Consider the following 18,214-nt stretch of genomic DNA (forward strand, 5'->3'; position numbering starts at 1 on the left):
GCATTAATGCAACTTCGTTCTGCCCTATATCACTCCAAGGTAGAGGCTTTTAGCCTGCAGCCACCTTGTGCTGTGATTTTTTTTGTCAGCTCTCCTAGCTGAGCGGAGATGGGTTGGGTCAATACTTGGATGGAAAGTCTTCATGGAACATCCAAGTGCTGTAGAGAAGCTATGTTGGGTCACTCTTTCCCGAGTCAGCCCTGACGTGGCCTGGTGGTAGGGTGCCGCGTGATGCTGGATGGCTGAGGCCCTGACCATTTGTGGTTATTAAACACCCCTTTACATTTATTTTAGCAAGAGCTAGGCACTAATCCCAGTGTCATGGCCGGATTATGTGTCATCTACCTATCTGTCCCTCTGCAATTTCAGTTTGAAATAATGTTCTTCACGTCCTGTTCTAAAGCACTAGACAATGTTGTTGTAAGCTGCTAGACAGCTACTGTAATTCAGCCCAGAGGTGGATGACGTCATCTGTGTTCATAGCTGAGTCATTGTAAAGTGCTATGGTCACCTTTGAGATGAAATTTGCCGTAGAGGTGTGAGATCACGTTACTCTGGTGCACTGAATTCTGCTCCAATAGCTGGGTTATTGGGGAAAATCCAGTGGAAGCTGCGGGGTAGAAGTTGGCCTCGGATCACTTTTCAGTTCAATTGAATCTAATTTTATCTAACTGATTTGAGAGGTTGTCAGTGTGGGGGTTGGGAACAGACATCAGGGTCATGACTAGAGCTGAGCGAACAATTGATTTTTCAGTTCTGGGGCCAAACCAAAAATCCCCCCAAAAACTAGTTTCTGGTAAACCTGAAACAGTTTTTGTTCATTTTCTCTTGGGGTGGTTTTTACTGTTTGTTTGTTCCTTTTAATAAATCTAGCTACATTTCTAAATGAAACGTTGTTTTAAAATGAAAATTTGAAATGTTTCATTTTGAAAATGTTGAAACAAAGTGATTCAAACTTTTCTAATTTTTTATTTGTTTGGTTGGTTTTGGCCTAAACTATTTGTGAATTTGGGTCAAGTTCTTGAGTAATTTTGAATGACCCCAGACTTCATTCTTTAACAAATAAACTGTTTATCTGAAAAATTTCTTCCAGTTGTCAGTATGACAAGCCTGCCCTAGCTATGTGGCTAAATGGGAGGGGAAATCTGTAGATGATGGGAGTGTCCAGTATTGAAAAGGGGTCCTGTTCTGGCAAAGAGTGTGAACTACTGAGTTAATGATTCTCTGTAGTTATAGATCTGATCTAATCTGTCTTTTCCCTCTCTCTCACCTGCCTCTCTACCTATGAACCTATGCCTTGCTCATCACTGTGGTATCAGAGCTCAGACCTGTGTCAATCATTTTCACTCTGAAACTAACGGGTGTGTCTTTTGCTGTTCTTTACAAGTAAATGCACGCAAGCTACCTAACCATTTGCTGCTCAGTTACACCCCCGTTTTGTTTCTGGGGGATATAATTAGCAACAACTGACCTTGGCTCTGTGCCCAAGAAATCCAGCGAATCTGGGCTTTTGTTTGCTATTAATTTTTAATGCCCATCTCCCTCTGATGTTGGCCACTAACTCTTCCTTTGTAGGAGATCAAGTACCTTCACTTCCTGGAGGGCACGAGGGATTATGAGTGGCTGAAGGCTCTCCTGCTGAACAAGAATGTCAGGAAGGGATTTTTGGACCAATACGGGTAAAACAGGCTGCCATAGACCCTGTCCTTAAACACTGAAGCCTGCTGCAGCCTCACCTCCCTTTGTGCAGAGCTATATGAAAAATTCACCTTGTAATTTCATTTGGAGAAGTCAGACTTCCCATCTGCTCCATTGTGCATTGCTGCAGGAATGGCTGTCGCGTGCTGCCCCAGAAGTGGCTGCATTTCAATGATGGGTGTCTGAATGCTACAGCCTGTGCATCAGTAGCTTGTAAAATACTTTGTGATTCTCCTGAATGAAATGTGTTGTTTAGAGCTGGGTGAAATTTTGCAACTGAAACTTCTTTCCAGCAAAAAACCTGCAGATTTGGGTCAACCAAAATATTTCCCAAGTTCGTGCAGATTTGGGCAAATTGTTTTGGTTGAGGAAAAACCACAAAAGGAAAAATCTAAACACATGGAAACATTTTGTTTCATGTTTTTTTATGTTTTCAAAATGAAATGTTTTGCCTTTTTTATTTGAATTAATCTTTAACCATATTCATGTATTTATTTAAACTGAAAGGGGGAAAATATTAACAAGAACCATTTCCTTTTGGATCAAACTAAACATTGTATTCAACCCCAAACTAGTATTTTTATAAACTTATTGATGCATTGAAAATTCTAAAAAAATTCAGTTTCAGTTTGACACTATCTGAATTTTTTTCCTTGAGCTTTTCAAAGCTGCCAGTGAAACGAAAAACCCATTATGGACACCTCTTTATTGTTGTTATTTAGTCCTTTATCCCCCATTGAGGGACCAGGGCCCCATTGCTTTAATTCACGCATACCATGAAAAGATGGCCCTTGCCCCAAATTGCTTATATTATAAAGCTCCAAGAAGGTGAAGATTTTGTGCTGTTCTGGGAAATGCTCCAGAATAAGTTGGCATCATTGCTATCCGTTTCAGCTCTTAGCAGCATGCATGATGGGGCCTGATTATTTTCACAAAGTGAAACGAGTGGTTAGAGAACTCACCTATCCTGAATCTATTTCCATTCCCTTCCTTAGGCCCAGACCACGGGACAGATTCAGTAAGGATTTCAGTCTGGACAATTACCTGGTCATTCACCCTGATTTCCTCAGATATGTGAAAAACAGGTCAGTAGCAGGGGGTTATTTGCCATGGTGAGAGCCAACTGTCAGGCTGTCTCTGAAAGGCTGCTTGCTGGATTCCGTCATCTTTGTTCTTTCATCCCCACCCTCTTCCTCACAACCCCAATCACACGGGGGTGAAATTCACCCCCATGCAGAGAGCAAACACAAGCAATGCTTAAGCAGAACTTCAGTGGCATCTAGCCCTCATGCTGGCCCTCTGCCGAGGGGTGGATTTCACCCATAAGAAGCTGAGAGGCAGAGAGGGAATGACTGCAGGGCAGTTTGTTTTTCAACATACAAGAGAAAAGAGTATTGAATTTGCCATCAGAACAAATTAAGGCCTCAATCCTGCCAACAGATCAGTGGGGTGGAACCCCTACACCCACGCAGCGTTCCTCTGAGGTCAAGTTGCAGGATCAGGGCCAAATTGTCCAGTGTCCTGCCTTTGTCAGGGGCCAGTGCTAGATATTTCAGTGGAAACCATAAACCCCCTAAAATGAACTTTCTTCCTGACCCTGCCAGCATTCTATGTCCTGAAGGATGAGGGTGGATAATTTTTTATTACTACCCTAACTAGTGCGATTCCCACTGCTATTCTTTTATAATTGTCTAATCCTTTTTAGAAACCTACAAAGTGATTTGCCGTGGTCTGCTCCTTTCCAAGCTAAAGAGTGCGAGGGCTTGATTGTTTCCTACCTTGTGTCTCAGATCACTGCATCATTACACAAAACATGCAGGCCCCCAACAGCTTTCATTCCCCTTCTCTGAGCCTCTTCTACAGCTGCTCTTTGCATCCTACAAGTGAATGGGCTCATGGGATACCTGACCCGTGCACCGCCCCGTAAATGCTATCCAGGGGACTCCCTATGTGTGTGTGCATCATACTGTCATGGATGAGACCAACTAAGATACCAGCCCCGCAAAACCAGTATTTCTGATGGATGGGGCACCATTGTGGCAGCCAATCAGCCATGCCTGGCAGTCCCATGTTGTTTTCAGAGGTGGTACTTCCTGATGGGACTCCATGCATCATGGAGCTATTCATTCACCCAATCTTCAGGACAAACACCCCACCCCTCTGTGCAGAGGAAGGAGAGTGGGTCCTGTTAGGCACCTGGGGGAGTAATTCAGAGCCCAGGTTCAGGATGAGTCAAGATGTTGGAGTGTACAGCGGCGGATTAGTCACAGGGCCCATGTTTGGGGGCACTAGCCAACTGGGGGCCCCCAGAAAAAAATTCAGCCACCAGGGGGAAGCCCCCGCATCCCAACCATGCTCCCCAGCAGAAGCCGTGGGATACAGGAAGACCCAGCACACCCACTCCGACCCCATCCCTGGCAGAAGGTGTGGGACAGCAGGGGAAGAACAGTGCTCCCCTCCGCCTCCAACCTTATCCCTGGCAGAAGCTGCGGGGTGGCAGAGGAAGACCCAGCACTCCCCCTGCCAAGCAGGCGGGGCAGGAGAAGCCCCAGTGCTCCGACCCTGGTCCCCTGCAGAAGCATGTGGAGTGGCGGGGGAAGCCCCAGCACCCAGATCCCCGCTGCGGCCCTGGGACTGGAGGAGCTCTCTCTCCCTGCTGCGGCCCTGGTGTGGCACAGGGACAGAGCGTCTCCAGTCTTGGGGGCCACAGTGAAGGTGAGGGATGGGGCAAAAAGGAGCAAACAGGTTGGGGGCCACAGTGGGGGCCACAATGGGGGTGACCCTGGGTGGCACAGGGACGGGGCCTGGGAGAAGAGGCACAAAGGGGTGGGGGCCATGGGCGGGGCTGCAGGCAGAATGGGGGCAGGACTGTAGGCAGAAGGGATGTGGAGGGGGCCACTCACTTACTCTGTCCCAGGGCCCTAGGAAACCTAAATCTGCATCTGGGATTGTAGCATCTCAGAGGGATGGAAGTGCATGTGAGTGACAGAGACGCCCAACTTTTCAGCTGTCTGGCCTGATCTTGCTGTGGCTCAAATAATTTTTTTACTTTCATAACTGATGTGGCAAGCCCAGAGGTGCCAGGGCTATGAACTGCGAAGCCCCCAGAGGTGCTGGGGCTATGAACTGCCAAGCCTAGAGGTGCCAAGGCTCAACCCTGGCACAGATTAAGCACTGGATCGAACCCCAATCAAAGGTTGGCTGACCTGTATCTCAATGTTGAAATGCCCAACGTACTGTGGGCAGCACGAGCCTTCAGAATGTGTGCGTCATGCAACAGACACATGGGGTGGACAGGCTGCCCCACAATCAAGCCATCACACCTGGAGACCATGCTCCTCCTCCTTATGTCCTGCTGCAGGTTTCTAAGATCCAAAAGTCTGGATAAGTCCTACTGGGCACTGTACAGACCCACCACAGGGGCCTTCTTACTGCTGACTGCCCTCCATCTCTGTGACCGGGTAAGGACTCCATGGGGCTGCTGATCCCCACCACACTGCCTGGGGTGGGCAAAAGGCAGTGTCCCATAGCCCTTAGCTGGTGGATTGAGATCATACTCCTGGCAGACCCATGAGAAGGGCACTCAGTCTCTGGGTATGCTGAAGGAGCGGGGAAGGAATGGGATGAAGGGGCCTGGTACCCATCATGCATCAGCACCCGTGTTGGCCAGATAAGGAACTACATTGCAGACTGACCTGGGGCAGAGAGTCTGAGTGTCCCAGTGACTTGAGGATAAGACAAATGGCAAAAATGCCCCTACAGGTTAATACCTGACCTGGTCCTCCTCTTGTGTGGCTGGGAGCGTAACTCCCCTGACTTCCAAGGAGTTGGTGTGAGAGCAGAAGGATATTCTTTGGAGTGAAAGTTCCTAGCTTGGTCTGGCCAGAAACCTACATCTAGCAATGTGGGAGGCAAACAGCCCCTTGCCCCAGCTGCAGGGCTCCCAGACTTACCTCTCCATTTGGAAACAGCTCCCTTCTGTGATAGCCATGCCCGCCCAGCTCTCTTTCCCCGCCACTCCTTGACTTCCCCATTTCTGAAGCCCTCTAACCCACTGGACCCTTCTGGCTTTTCCAGGTGAGTGCCTATGGCTTCATCACAGATGGCTACCAGAAGTACTCGGATCACTATTATGACAAGGAGTGGAAACGTCTAATCTTTTACACCAATCATGACTTTGATCTGGAGCGAAAGGTGTGGAAAAAACTCCATGATGCAAATGTCATGAAACTCTACCAGCGATCCTGACCTGGGGCCCAAGGGACACTGGCTGGAGAGTTTGACCTTCTCTGGTAAAAGGGTCATGTGGGAAAGAAACTTGAAAGGCAGGGGTGCGTCCTGACTTCAAGTAATCTTCTACTTATTTTCATGAAGGTACGTTAATTCTTTGGCACCAGAAATCTTCTGTCTCAGGGCGTTGGTTCCAGGAATATGCACCCCATGCACCTCAGCAACAGGGCAGGAAGGAAACACTAAGGGTATGGCTACATTTGGAATTTCAAAGCGCTGCCGCGGCAGCGCTTTGAAGTGTGAGTGTAGTCAGAGCGCCAGCACTGGGAGAGAGCTCTCCCAGCGCTGCATGTAAACCACATCCCTTACGGGTGTAGCGTGCAGCGCTGGGAGCCATGCTCCCAGCGCTGCTGCCCTGATTACACTGACGCTTTACAGCGCTGTATCTTGCAGCGCTCAGGGGGGTGTTTTTTCACACCCCAGTTGCAGCGCTGTAAAGTGTGAGTGTAGCCAAGCCCTAGGTAAACAGCATGAACCTCCCCAGCTCAGACCACACATGCAGCCGGTACAGGGCTGATCACTACTCTAGGGGCTACAAAAGCCATTGTAGGTTCTTTGGTTTGCAGTGTTGTCACTGAGAGAGAGGCTTCCAAGCTGGAGGGATCTTGAAGGTTTCCATTTGGAAGCCTTTTGCTAGCAGCAGACGTGTCTGTGGAGGATCTGAACTGGCATTCAGCTAGGTTTCTTGGGAGAGGGTGCAGCAGTCGTTGGGGACAGGGAGTCTGCTTGGACTGCTGTGGTGAATCCCAATTGCATGGTGCACTAGGAGTCCCATTTAACATCCCCCACTTGAGTCCACAGACTAACTGTTGCTCTGCTCCCCACTCTTCTGCTGCAGCTCATGTGTCACCATCCATCCCCCCATGTAATTGGTGGGTGATTATTTTGGGGAGGGAGATTTGTGCCTGAGCTCAGTCCAAGCCAATCCAGCACTGATTGTCCCACTCCAGTTTAGCTCTTTTTGGCCTGTGTGCAATTAGACTGATCCCATCGAGATGGGGCTAGTTTTTCTCCAGGCAGTTACCAATATGGTCTAATGGTTAGTGCTCAGGATTCAGCATCAGGAATATGCTCCATTCCTGATTCTGCCACTGACTTGCCACGTGATCTCGAGTAAGTCACATATCCTCTCTGTGCCTTGGTTTATACTCAGTAAAATGGGAATACAAAGGCTTTCCCGCTCAAGGGGCTTGTGACTCGGGCTGCATCAATAACTGGCTTTTTGGCTTGCTGGCTGAAAAAAAAAAAATCAGGTTGAAAAAATGTTCACATTAACCCAGCAATAAACATTTTTTCATTTTTGAGTTTAACCTTTAAAAAAAAAAGTAAAATTCAAAATAAAAAGTCATTTTGAACTGGAAAAAAAATCTATTTCTGTTTTTTTTGGATTTTTTAGTTTGTTTTTGCTTTTTTAGACCAAAACAATTTGGTGAATTTGACGTGAATTTGCTAAATGTTTCAGTTGACCTAAATCTGCATTTTTTTAGCAAAGAAAAGTTTCAGCCAAAAGATTTTGCCCAGCTCTCCGTATGAGGCTGAACCAGCAGAATAGCTCTGGGAGCCCCTCTGGCAAAAGATGCTAGAGAATGATGCTGTATTATAAGAATAATACTCTTATCTCTAGACATTTAGGCCACATCTACATTAGCACTTATGTCAGCAAAATTGTTGTTGCTCAGAGGTGTGAAAAGGCCCCCTCCTGAGCGACACAGGTTTTGCCAGCAAAAGCACTTGTTTGCACAGTGCTGTGTTGGCGGGAGACGCTCTCCTGCCGCCATAGCTACCACTGCTCATTGGAGGTGGCTTAATTATGCCTATGAATGCTGTGCCGGGTAAGATGACCTGTTCTCATTGCTGTCAGTGGGCCCCATCTGATTAATCATCCTCACTCGTTTGCGGCCCAGTTCTGTCCTAATGGGCGGCTGAGGTGCTCAGCACCTTGTCAGATGCACTCAGGATCTTATAGGATCAGACATTCACAGCAATTAGCACCTTCCAGATATTTCAAGGCAAACGATTGTGGTAATTCCTTGCACCACTGCTCATCGCTGAGTGTCATATAGAGACGGCCAAGCTGGGACCTGCTAGCGCTAGACAGGGTTTGCTGCCGAACTACACAGTAGTGTTTTGGCTAGGGAGGCTTTTGCTCACTGCAACCTTAAGAGAAGCATGTTTATTTCACTCACACATACACATGCTTCAGCAAACCCAACCCCTTTAATGCTCTGCAGAAACTGAGGTGGAGGGTGAGGGGCAGGGATGTGGGGACGTTCCTATTAACATGACCCAGACACTTACAAAGGGCAGAAACCTTTCTCCTGAGTGGCAGAACAACTGCAAACCAAGGGCCTGCCCCGAAGAGCAGACAGGGGTCTTCCCACTGACCTCACTGGGCTTTGGGTCCAAACCCAATTGTGAATTCAGTCTGGGCACATGGGTGGAGTTTCTCTGGCTGCGAGTGACACGACTTCCCTTTGCCAGGCCGTTCTGCAAGGCCATGGAAATGCCACAGAGGGAAGCACCTGAGTTCGAAGGGGAGGAATTTCAGATCTGTTTGGCAACGCAAATAGTAACCATCATCTGGCCAGCTCGGACCAGAGCTGTTTTATTATTTTTATACAGGTGCTTTACAAAGGGTGACCAGATTCACATGTGTCTGTCAATCCATTTATTTGCTGCTGGGGGAAAAAAACTCTGAAGCTAGGGACATCAAAACATGTTTATGGAGGCTGGGTGTGGCCTCTGCTGGCATCTCCCCGGGCTTCTCAGCTACCCTTGGGATCCCCACTGGAGTTGAGCTGAAATGTGCAGTGTCACCTGTTGTGAATATTTTGCACAGCCCTCAAAGCTGCTCTAAGGAGGCAATTCCCAGCAAACAAAATCTGCGCCTACCCAGATTGACCCTTTAAAGGTCTGATCCAGAGCCCACTGGAGTTAATGGAAAGATGCCTATTGATTTCAGTGAGCTTTGGATTATGCCTTTAGCCCTTCTAGGGTATCGTGACTGGATCCTGTTTGTCAGTAACCATTCAGTTGTCTGGATCCACCCTGGGAGTGGGAGCAATGCACTAGTCTTGTCTACATTGGGATTAGCCCACCCTCTGGCCAAGCGTAAGCAGGGGTAAGTTCCACCAGTGCAAAACAAGACTTTGCTTGTACTCCGCAGGACTTTGCCATGTGTTGATGGCAGGAATCAGGACCTTCCCCACTGTAGATGAGGCTGAAATAGGGCTGTGTAGGGCGCAGGTGAGGACAGATGATGTCCCGCCAAGGATGCCAGCATACCACTAGACCCGCAAGTCTGACTCTCCTCTTATACCCAGTATAGCGCCAGTGGAATTGTCCCTGATTTACATCAGCGTCAGAATCTGGCCTGACTCCGCCCCCCCGCCACCCTCCCCTGCACACTCACTGGGAGAAGCTCATCTTCCATTCTCAAAGAAAGCCCATTCTCATGCTGAACATGCCTGGCTTTCCCAGCCCCGGTGCCCGCCCCACTCTTCTTAGGAAGGCTCCCAGGCTTTGAACTCTCAGGGGGGTAGCAAGGAATCAGTGTTCCTTACCAGCAGTGTCTGGGCCATGCTGAATCACTCCAGGTTGCTAGGTGACCATCTCTGCACTGCTATTCTTCAAAGTGAATAGGGCCTTTTTATTCCCAAGAAGTTCGAAGAAGTTTTTCTGTTGCCTGCCCTTCCCCCCTCCCCTCCTCCTCTTCTCTTCCCTCCTTTCTTTTCACTGCTGGGCTGGCAAGAGGGAATTTGGTGGGGGGAGGGAAGAGGGGTGCAGCCACGAATGAGGGCCAGAAAAGCATTAGCCACAAGGCCCAGCCAGAGTCAATGGCAATCCAGGGCACCGGGCTAGGAACGCTGCAAACGGCTGGTGCCCAGGGGCCTTTCCAATGCTGGGCCTTGAGCGCCATTTTCAGCTGAGGCCCCAGGCAGGAAAGCTCCCTTTTTACACCTCACCACCCAACCCTCATCCTCCCCAACAAGGCTCACGGCAGCCAGTGTCTCCTCGCTGTAGCTAACCTGGGGTACACTCACTGTGGCTATGGGAGGGAGAAGCTGGATGAGCACGAAGGGGCCTTAGCACATGAGAGACAGACAGTGCTGGCTGGGGAAGGACATAAGTGCAAGCTTCTCCGTGAGCCAGTCCATAAGGCTCTGCCAATGCAGGCTTCAACCTGCATCCCTCCTGAACTGGACTCTGCACAGCTCTGGCCACACAATGCAGGTCTAAGGTGCCATTCCAGTCCTGAAACCCCACACAGCTCTGCCAAGGCACCCTGAATCCTCACCTGCAGTGACCCCAGCTATGCCAGTCCTGAAACCCCACAAAGCTCTGCCAAGGCACCCTGAATCCTCACCTGCAGTGACCCCAGCTATGCCAGTCCTGAAACGCCACAAAGCTCTGCCAAGGCACCCTGAATCCTCACCTGCAGTGACCCCAGCTATGCCAGTCCTGAAACCCCACAAAGCTCTGCCAAGGCACCCTGAATCCTCACCTGCAGTGACCCCAGCTATGCCAGTCCTGAAACCCCACAAAGCTCTGCCAAGGCATCCTGAATCCTCACCTGCAGTGACCCCAGCTATGCCAGTTCTGCATGCCCCACACAGCTCAGCCAACGTGCCCCTGATCCTCACCTGCAGTGACCTCAGCTATGCCAATCCTGAAACCCCACACAGCTCTGCCAATGCACCCCAATCCTCACCTGCAGTGACCCCAACTATTCCAGTCCTGCATGCCCCACACAGCTCTGTCAATGCACCCCTGAGCCTCACCTGCAGTGACCCCCCAGCTAGTCCAGTACTGAAACCCCATACAGCTCTGCCAAGGCATCCCGCGCCTGACCTGCAGCCCCACCTGCTACTCCAGTCCTGGGTTGTGCAGGGATGAAGCCGTGTGTCTGAGGCTAACACACATACAGGCCACTGAAGTCATGCGCCTGACCTCATCTGAAAAAAATCACTCAGGTCAGATGCTAGAATCTGCCATCTCCTTGGAGACTATCAGCTACGCTTTGGGCTGGAAAGGGGCAGAGTCCAGCAGGCAGGAGGAGCAGAGCTGGGTAGCAGAGTGGGTGAAAGGCAGCAGAGACTATGTGAAGTGACTATTTCTCAAACACACAATAGGCCGAGCAGCACTGATTTGTCCAAATGATTCAGTGACTAGTTACAAACAAACAACCTGTTTGAAAGGCTGCAGGATCCACTTGTGAATGATTCACTATGCAACAAAGAGCCTAAATTAGCAATAAATACCAAGCACGCTCCGCCATGTCTCATGATGCACTCCTGCGTAAAGTGACGGTCAAACATGGCCACCAGTGTGAGAACGGGCAGGTTGCACTGCACACCTACACCTTCTTGGCACGGCCCATATGGCAACACAGGGTCCCAGGCAGCCAGGGATCAGGCCCACCAGCCAGCATGTGTGGGTCAACCTGGTCTGATGTTATGCAGCATTCTGGTCTATTGTGGTGGACTGCTTAGCACAGTGCTGTGTCTACAGCTGTGTCTACAGTAGCAAGTCTGTCAATGGAACATATGTCTCTCAGAAGTGTGAAAAACACCCCTCTGCGTGACATACATTCCACCGACAGACACGCTAGTGTGGCCAGTGCGACATACCTCTCGCTGCTCCTTGGGGGTGGTTTAATTATGTCGCTGGGCGTGCTCTCTCTCCCATCGGCATAGCGCAGCTACACAAGCGAGCTGCATCGGTATAGCTGTGCCACTGTACGCTTTCTAGTGTAGATGTGGCCTTACTCAGTGCACCAGGGGCAGCCCAGTATGCAGGGCCGGCTCCAGGCACCAGCCGACCAAGCACGTGCTTGGGGTGGCACCTTGGGGCAGGGCGGTGCTCGTTTTTTTTTTGTTTCAGCCGGGCGGTGCTCGGAGTGGGAAGGGGTTTCGGCGGCACGTTGCTTGGGGACGGCGGGGGCTTTGGGTGGCGCGATGCTCGGGGGGGGGGCTTTGGCGGAGCAGCATGGCGCTCAGGGGGCAGGGGTTTCGGCGGCACGGTGCTCGGGGGGGCGGGGGCTTCGGGTGGCGCGGCGCTCGGGCGGGAGGGCTTCGGCAGTGCGGTGCTCGGGGGTTTTGGTGGCGTGGTGCAGCACTAAGGAGGGGGCGGGGGTTTCAGTGGTGCGGTGCTGGGGGGGGCAGGGGCTTCAGCAGCACGGCGCTCGGGGGGACGGGAGTTTCCGCGGCGTTGTAAGGGGGGGGGCGGATCAGTGGCGCGGCACTTGTAGGGGGGTGGCAGCGCTCTTTTTTTTTTTTGCTTGGGGCGGGAAAAAAGTTAGAGCTGGCCCTGCCAGTATGAGTGAACTCCAGTCAGAAAAACCTCATCAGGTCTGTCTCCACACAGGGTTGACTGGACTGAGGTAATATGGTGAGACAATCCGCGGCAGCAGCTCTCAATGGCACGGTAGTAACATGACTGATGATTCTATCAGCCAGTACTACAGTGCATTGTGATACCCAGAGATACACCACAGTACTGCACCCCAGGGCCAGATAAGCCCTGTCAGTGGCTTTTTTAAAGACCTGGTTAGACAAACAGCTGTCAGGGATGGACAAGGTCCTGCCTCAGTGTGATGGGGGTGGGAGTGGAGTGGACCAGAAACTAGAGGGCCTCGTGCGTTCCCATCCAGCCCTACATGTCTGTGAGTCTATGGTACTACACTGCAGCACCATGCAATGCAACACAGCACTGTGCAATGCAAGCACCTCTTTGGGAATGTCCAGAGTGCATTTTTTAGGTTCAGTTCAGAGGCTCCTCCCTCATACGCCCAGGGAATTAACAGCCTGTAACTATTCCCTGCACCGGTCAGGTCCTAGTGCAGGAGCCCAGTGACCCCCCCACTGATGTCAAGAGCAGTTACTCACATGCTGGGGAAGGGGGCTGAAGGACCCTGGATGTTTGTCTCTTGCGGGAATTGACTTGCATCACTCACTAGCAGAGATACAAGAGTCCAGAGCCATCTTTTCTCCCAACAGCGCACGCTCTCCCAGGGCACTGTATAATGCTACTCTGTGTCAGGAGGAAGGGCCCCCAGCACTGAAAATCTCTATCCATCGACCCAGCCTGCTAGGGCCCTTTTGGGATTTGTAACACTGAAGAGGACAAATGAGTTTGCCTTATTCCCTGGGTTTTAAAGCTGGGATTTTAGAAGCCCCTAGTTTGGAGACGTGGTTCCCATGCGATCTAATGGGAAGTGAGTGTGTGAAAAATATCACAGCCTGAGTGTCTTCCCTAAAGAGAACAGGCATACTGGTGGCACCTTAGAGACTAACAAATTTATTTCAGCATAAGTTTTCGTGGGCTATAGCTCACTTCTTCGGATGCGCCCAGAGCCCCCAGCTGGTGTCACCGGGCACAGCCCCACTGCCATCACAGGGCCAGAGCCCCCAGCTGGTGTCACCGGGCACAGCCCCACTGCCATCACGGGCCAGCCCCAAACCTCCTCCCCCTGCTGGCAATCCCTGGGGTGGTTGGCGGAGCATGTTGTCCACGTGCACACAGATCCTCGAGGTCAGACAAGGCCATCCCATTTCCATCCCCGAGGAGCCATTCTGTCACATTTCCACTCAGAGCAGTGTCCTAGCCCTACCTGCTGGCCTCCTTTAGGAGACACAGGGCATGGACTGCACAGGGGAGGAAACAATGGAACCGATGCAGAGCGCTGACAGTTCAAAAAGGTTTTGTTCCGAATTGCAGTGAAAACCAGAAAATGTGAAATTTCCCATGACAGCACACGAAAACTGTGGGGGGTGGGGAGGGGAACGGGGAGGATGGGAACCAGGGCAGGGCCAGCTGTTTGGTCTGTTTATCCAGCACCTAATGCAGTGGGGCCCTGAGCCAGTTGTAAGGCTCCAAGGTTCTGTTGCAACACACACCACAAATAATTAATACATGTTAAATAATATTTAGTATGTGTATTGCGCCAGGCACTGTACAAACACAGGACAGGCAGATGGTCCCTGCCCCAGAGAGCTTCCAATCCAATGGGTCTATGTCTAATATTTTAGTGCTAGCTCAGGAGACCAGGCATCCAGGATTCCTGGGTTCTGTTCCCAGCTGTACCGCTCACTTGCTGTGACCTTGGCTTAAGCCTCTGTGCCTTCTGTAAAATGGGGATCCATACCTAGCTAGCTAACCGGGCCGTAGCTATGCATCTACCACTCTGAAGTCTCACACACTGGGCAAAATTAATCTCTGGAAAAAGTCCACTGGGGATTAATTTGGCCCACTGAGTTGATACCCTCCTGAAAATGCCCCTATGGGTATGAAAGGCAGGTAACAAAGGGAGTTGGGGCAGGTGACGTGAGCTATTTTTGCACCTTAGATGCACAACAGATGGAAAGCCCATTGTGGAAATCCCCAACCTCTGCTGCAGAACCACCCAGGGCCTGGACTGCTAAATTCTGAGAGAGGATGGATGGCCTGGTGGTTAGGACTCTAGCCTGGGGCATGAGACCTACGTTCAATGCCCTGCTCTGCCACAGACTTCCTGTGTGACCTTGGGCAAGTCACTCAGCCTCTCTGTGCCTCAGTTCCCCATCAGTGCTGTTAATAGAGAGGAACAGCCTTGCACTCCCCCACAGAGATGCTCTGAGGATAAATACCCCAGAGGTTGGGAGGCACTCAGCTACCATAGCAATAGAGGCCTTAGACAGATAAGCTCCCTCTGTGTCTTGACCCTGAGACATCCCACTGCACTGTGGCTGCCAGAGAAAGCTGCTTTCTGCTGTTGGAGGTATCACTGCACTTGGGAAGACAAGAGTCCATTGTAGGCAGCAGATTTGGAGGAGGCCCATGGTTGGTTCCCGGAGGGGCTAGGTCAGTGCTGAAAGCTCCATGCTGCCATCCACTAAAAACTCGCTAGGAAAGTGAAGACCCCCACTGCTCCGCCATGCCTAGTGGGCAGCCCTGGCTTTGCACCTGCCCCTTCGCATGGGTGCCACACACACACCACAGTGCACAGCCTTCTACTCCCTGCTGGCAGCATTTCTTACAGCCACGGGGAAGGAGATGCATTCCTCTCTACTTTTAAATAGCACTCTGCTGTCTCTCGCTCGCTGACTGTTAGCATTCTTCCCAGGCCACGGGCTGCCAACCCACAGGGAATCAGGTGGGAGGGAGAGGCATGTGCCCAAAGCTGTTCCAGGTCTAATTTGCAGAATTAAAGACACATGTGACCTTGGGGGACAGCACGGAATAGGTGGGGCTGGGAAAACCCTATAGACTCTAGCTTACGCCCATGGATGACCCCTGTGTGGGTAGCTGGGTGTCCTTTCTCCCCGCTAATAGGCCCATGCTGCCACTGGCTTTAGCTTCTGTGCCCTACGTGCCTTGCTGCGAGGCCTGGTGGGCAGGGCCCCCCTCCCACTCCCTTCTCCAGTACTTGGGTGGGGCAGGGAATAGGGTATTCTATAGGTGCAGCTCCCCCTTCTGCAGTCCTTGGGGGGGGAGGGACTGGCCCCATCCTGCTCCCCTCTGCACCATGCCATGGAGAGGAGCATCAGGACACGTCTCCTGGGTGGGGGATTTGGTAGGGGGGGATGGGGTGAAACCAGCCAGCCAGCACACAGGGTTCTGGCCATGCTGCACTCCCCACCCCTGGGTGGTGCTGAGCCAGTATTCCCAGCCCCTCTTGGGCCAGGAGCAAAGCGCCTCATGGGGGTCAAGGGCAACTACCCTTGGAAACAGTGAGCAGGGCAGATGGGATCCATAAAAGAGCCCTGTCATATCCTCCTGAGTCCTTGCTGTGACCTGGGGCCAAAGCAGGGAATCCCCAGTGGATCTATCGCTCTGCAGTGCAGGTCAGCCTAGACGTTGTTGATGGAGACATCCCCTGAGCCTCTAGGGCACAGACCATCTCTTCCCTGATGTCTCTGCCTGAGGGGTGGCCCTGGGGCTGTGTGTTTAGCTTATTTGAGGGTCAAAGGGCCCACAGCTGTTGGTTACAGTAATTCCCCATTGTGCCCAGTAGCATCTGGGATGGGAATGTTTGGAGGGATTCTCTGGGCACAAGCCAACAAAAGACAGGAAATTCAGCATTAAGGCCCCCAGCTGCCCATCTGTTCTTAACTCCCCATGGCTCTATGAGCTTTTCACATGGGTGTGAGCCAAGCACAAGCACACCAGGGATGCAGGAGCCTCAAGCAGGTGCCCCCATATCTCCTGGACACCATTCATCCCTGGAATGTCTGTGCTTCAGAACAGCATCACCGCAGCCCACTACTTCCCAGCAGGTCCTGGATAATTTAGCAGGGAAAGGGTTAATGGATGTTTCTTACCCAAATGTCCCGGAGACACAAATCACCTAGGAAGCAAAGAAGCCCCAGCCACCTCTATTGAACTAACAAGGCTGGGATGTTCAGTCTAAGGGGTGAGGTGCTCAAAGCCCACTGAAATTCAATGGAAATTAGACACCCAGGAGAGAGGAAGGATGGTCCAGTAGTGGGGGGTTCCAGTTCTGGGTTCCAGTTCCTGCTCTGCCACAGACTTGGTGTGCGATGTTGGGCAAGACACCCAGACTCTCTGGGCCTGAGTGCCCTACCTGCCCAGTGGATTTCTCTCCCTCACATGGGTGTAGAGGACGGATGGATTGGGAGATGCTCAGATGCTACGGTAATGGGTGCTATTAGCAGCCTCTCAGACAGAAATTCCATAGGCTCCAGCCTCCTGACAAAGAGCTACCTCCATTGAGGTCCATTGCCTTGCCTCAGGCCTCGTGCACTGGAAGTGTGAGTTGTATCTAACAATGCGCTGGGGGTGTTTTGAAGTGAATAACATTCTCTGTGTGACAGCCATACTACCAAACACCTTCGGATCATGGACATCCTGTTTTCTGCCGGCTCTGACACTGGCTGAACAGTCAGAGAGAGAAAACATTCCTCTTGAAACATTAACCCTTTCGTTTTCAGTACTCACGGGGCATTAGTACAGCTGGTGCACTCAGTATATGAGAGATTAACTAAGCTTCCCAACCCCTCAGCATGGTAGGGAAATAGCTTCATTTGATAGATAGGGAAACTAAGGCAGAAATGTTAAATGACTTTGCCAAGAAATTAGTATAAGACCCAGGACTAGCTTAGGACTTCCAGGCCCCAGGTCTACACTGCCGGACCAGCCCTCTTCTTTACGTGTGGAGGGTGTTTTGTCTAGACTGGAGGTCAGATGGAAGATTAGAAGCCAGGGGTCAGGACTCCTGGGTTCTATTCCCATTCTACCACTGACTCACCTGGTTTACTGCTCCAAGCCTTTTTCTTCATCTTTAACATGGGATAATAAAAATATACCTACCACTCAGGAGGGGTTTTTCATTAATGCTGTTATGGAATTTTGAGATCTTCAGATGAAAGTCACTATTGAAATGCAAAGTATTATTATTGCTCTTATGTTTTTAATGCAGCCCGTGAGCAGTCCAGCACTGTCCTGAGCATCTCAGATCCCGCATATTGGGTCTTGTTCCCCTTTATGTCCACTGTCACCATAATAGTGTCACTTGGGACCAATGATCTTTATGCTCAATGTGTTCCTGAATCCATAATGTCTGGCCACTTCGGCAAAAAAACACCCTAGAAAGTTGGAGAACCAACACAAACACAGCCTTGATGTTTCATCCAGCCAAAAGGCCAGCAATCAGTTCAGGACCTGGAACACATGAGACCTCAGTGTCCTTGGAACACATGAGACCTCTTATTAGCAATCAGCGTTTTACATGTGCTGATGACTGCCAGATCTCTGTGACCCATCATCATCTTCATTATTATTCATATTGCAGTAGCACCGAAAGCCCCAGCTGAGATGGAATGGCGCCCTGAAATCCACTCCCTATCAACTAGCCTTCAGTTCTGGCTGGCATTTTGCAGGCTGCTCCTTCCCATAAATGCATGCCCCTTTTCTGGTGGGTGAGTTGACAAGGGGCTGTTAGACACATCTCCTAGCTGTGCTCCTCATGTTTGCTATTGAGGGGCCTTGCGTAAGCCTCCCGAGACATCTGCTATCGAATCTGTCAGTATGCTGCAGCATTGCCTTCATGAGCACCATATGCTCTGCTTTCTACAGCAAGATTGACAGAACACAAGCTTCGTTGCTCCAGACTTTGATCTGGAGGGAGAGTTCCTTAGGCCAAATTTTCTGCAGTTGGCTGAATGCACCTCTGGCCTCTGCTGAACAAACTGGGTCTATACGCTGTCCTCTGTCTGGTCTATGGAGA

General features: G+C 50.9%; 1 protein-coding gene across 1 annotated transcript in view; it reads left to right on the forward strand.

Moving 5' to 3' along the window:
• ST6GALNAC1 (ST6 N-acetylgalactosaminide alpha-2,6-sialyltransferase 1) overlaps positions 1 to 6,169 on the forward strand; it is a 30,604-nt gene extending 24,435 nt beyond the window's left edge. The window contains exons 6-9 of the mRNA XM_050919343.1: positions 1,576 to 1,679; positions 2,694 to 2,783; positions 5,060 to 5,159; positions 5,776 to 6,169. Coding sequence (XP_050775300.1) covers positions 1,576 to 1,679; positions 2,694 to 2,783; positions 5,060 to 5,159; positions 5,776 to 5,946 — 465 coding nt within the window. The 3' untranslated portion in view covers positions 5,947 to 6,169. The remainder of the gene's footprint in view (positions 1 to 1,575; positions 1,680 to 2,693; positions 2,784 to 5,059; positions 5,160 to 5,775) is intronic.
• Positions 6,170 to 18,214: the final 12,045 nt, after the last annotated feature.

This window comes from Gopherus flavomarginatus, chromosome 12 (assembly GCF_025201925.1).
Source record: "Gopherus flavomarginatus isolate rGopFla2 chromosome 12, rGopFla2.mat.asm, whole genome shotgun sequence".
NCBI lineage: Eukaryota > Metazoa > Chordata > Testudines > Testudinidae > Gopherus > Gopherus flavomarginatus.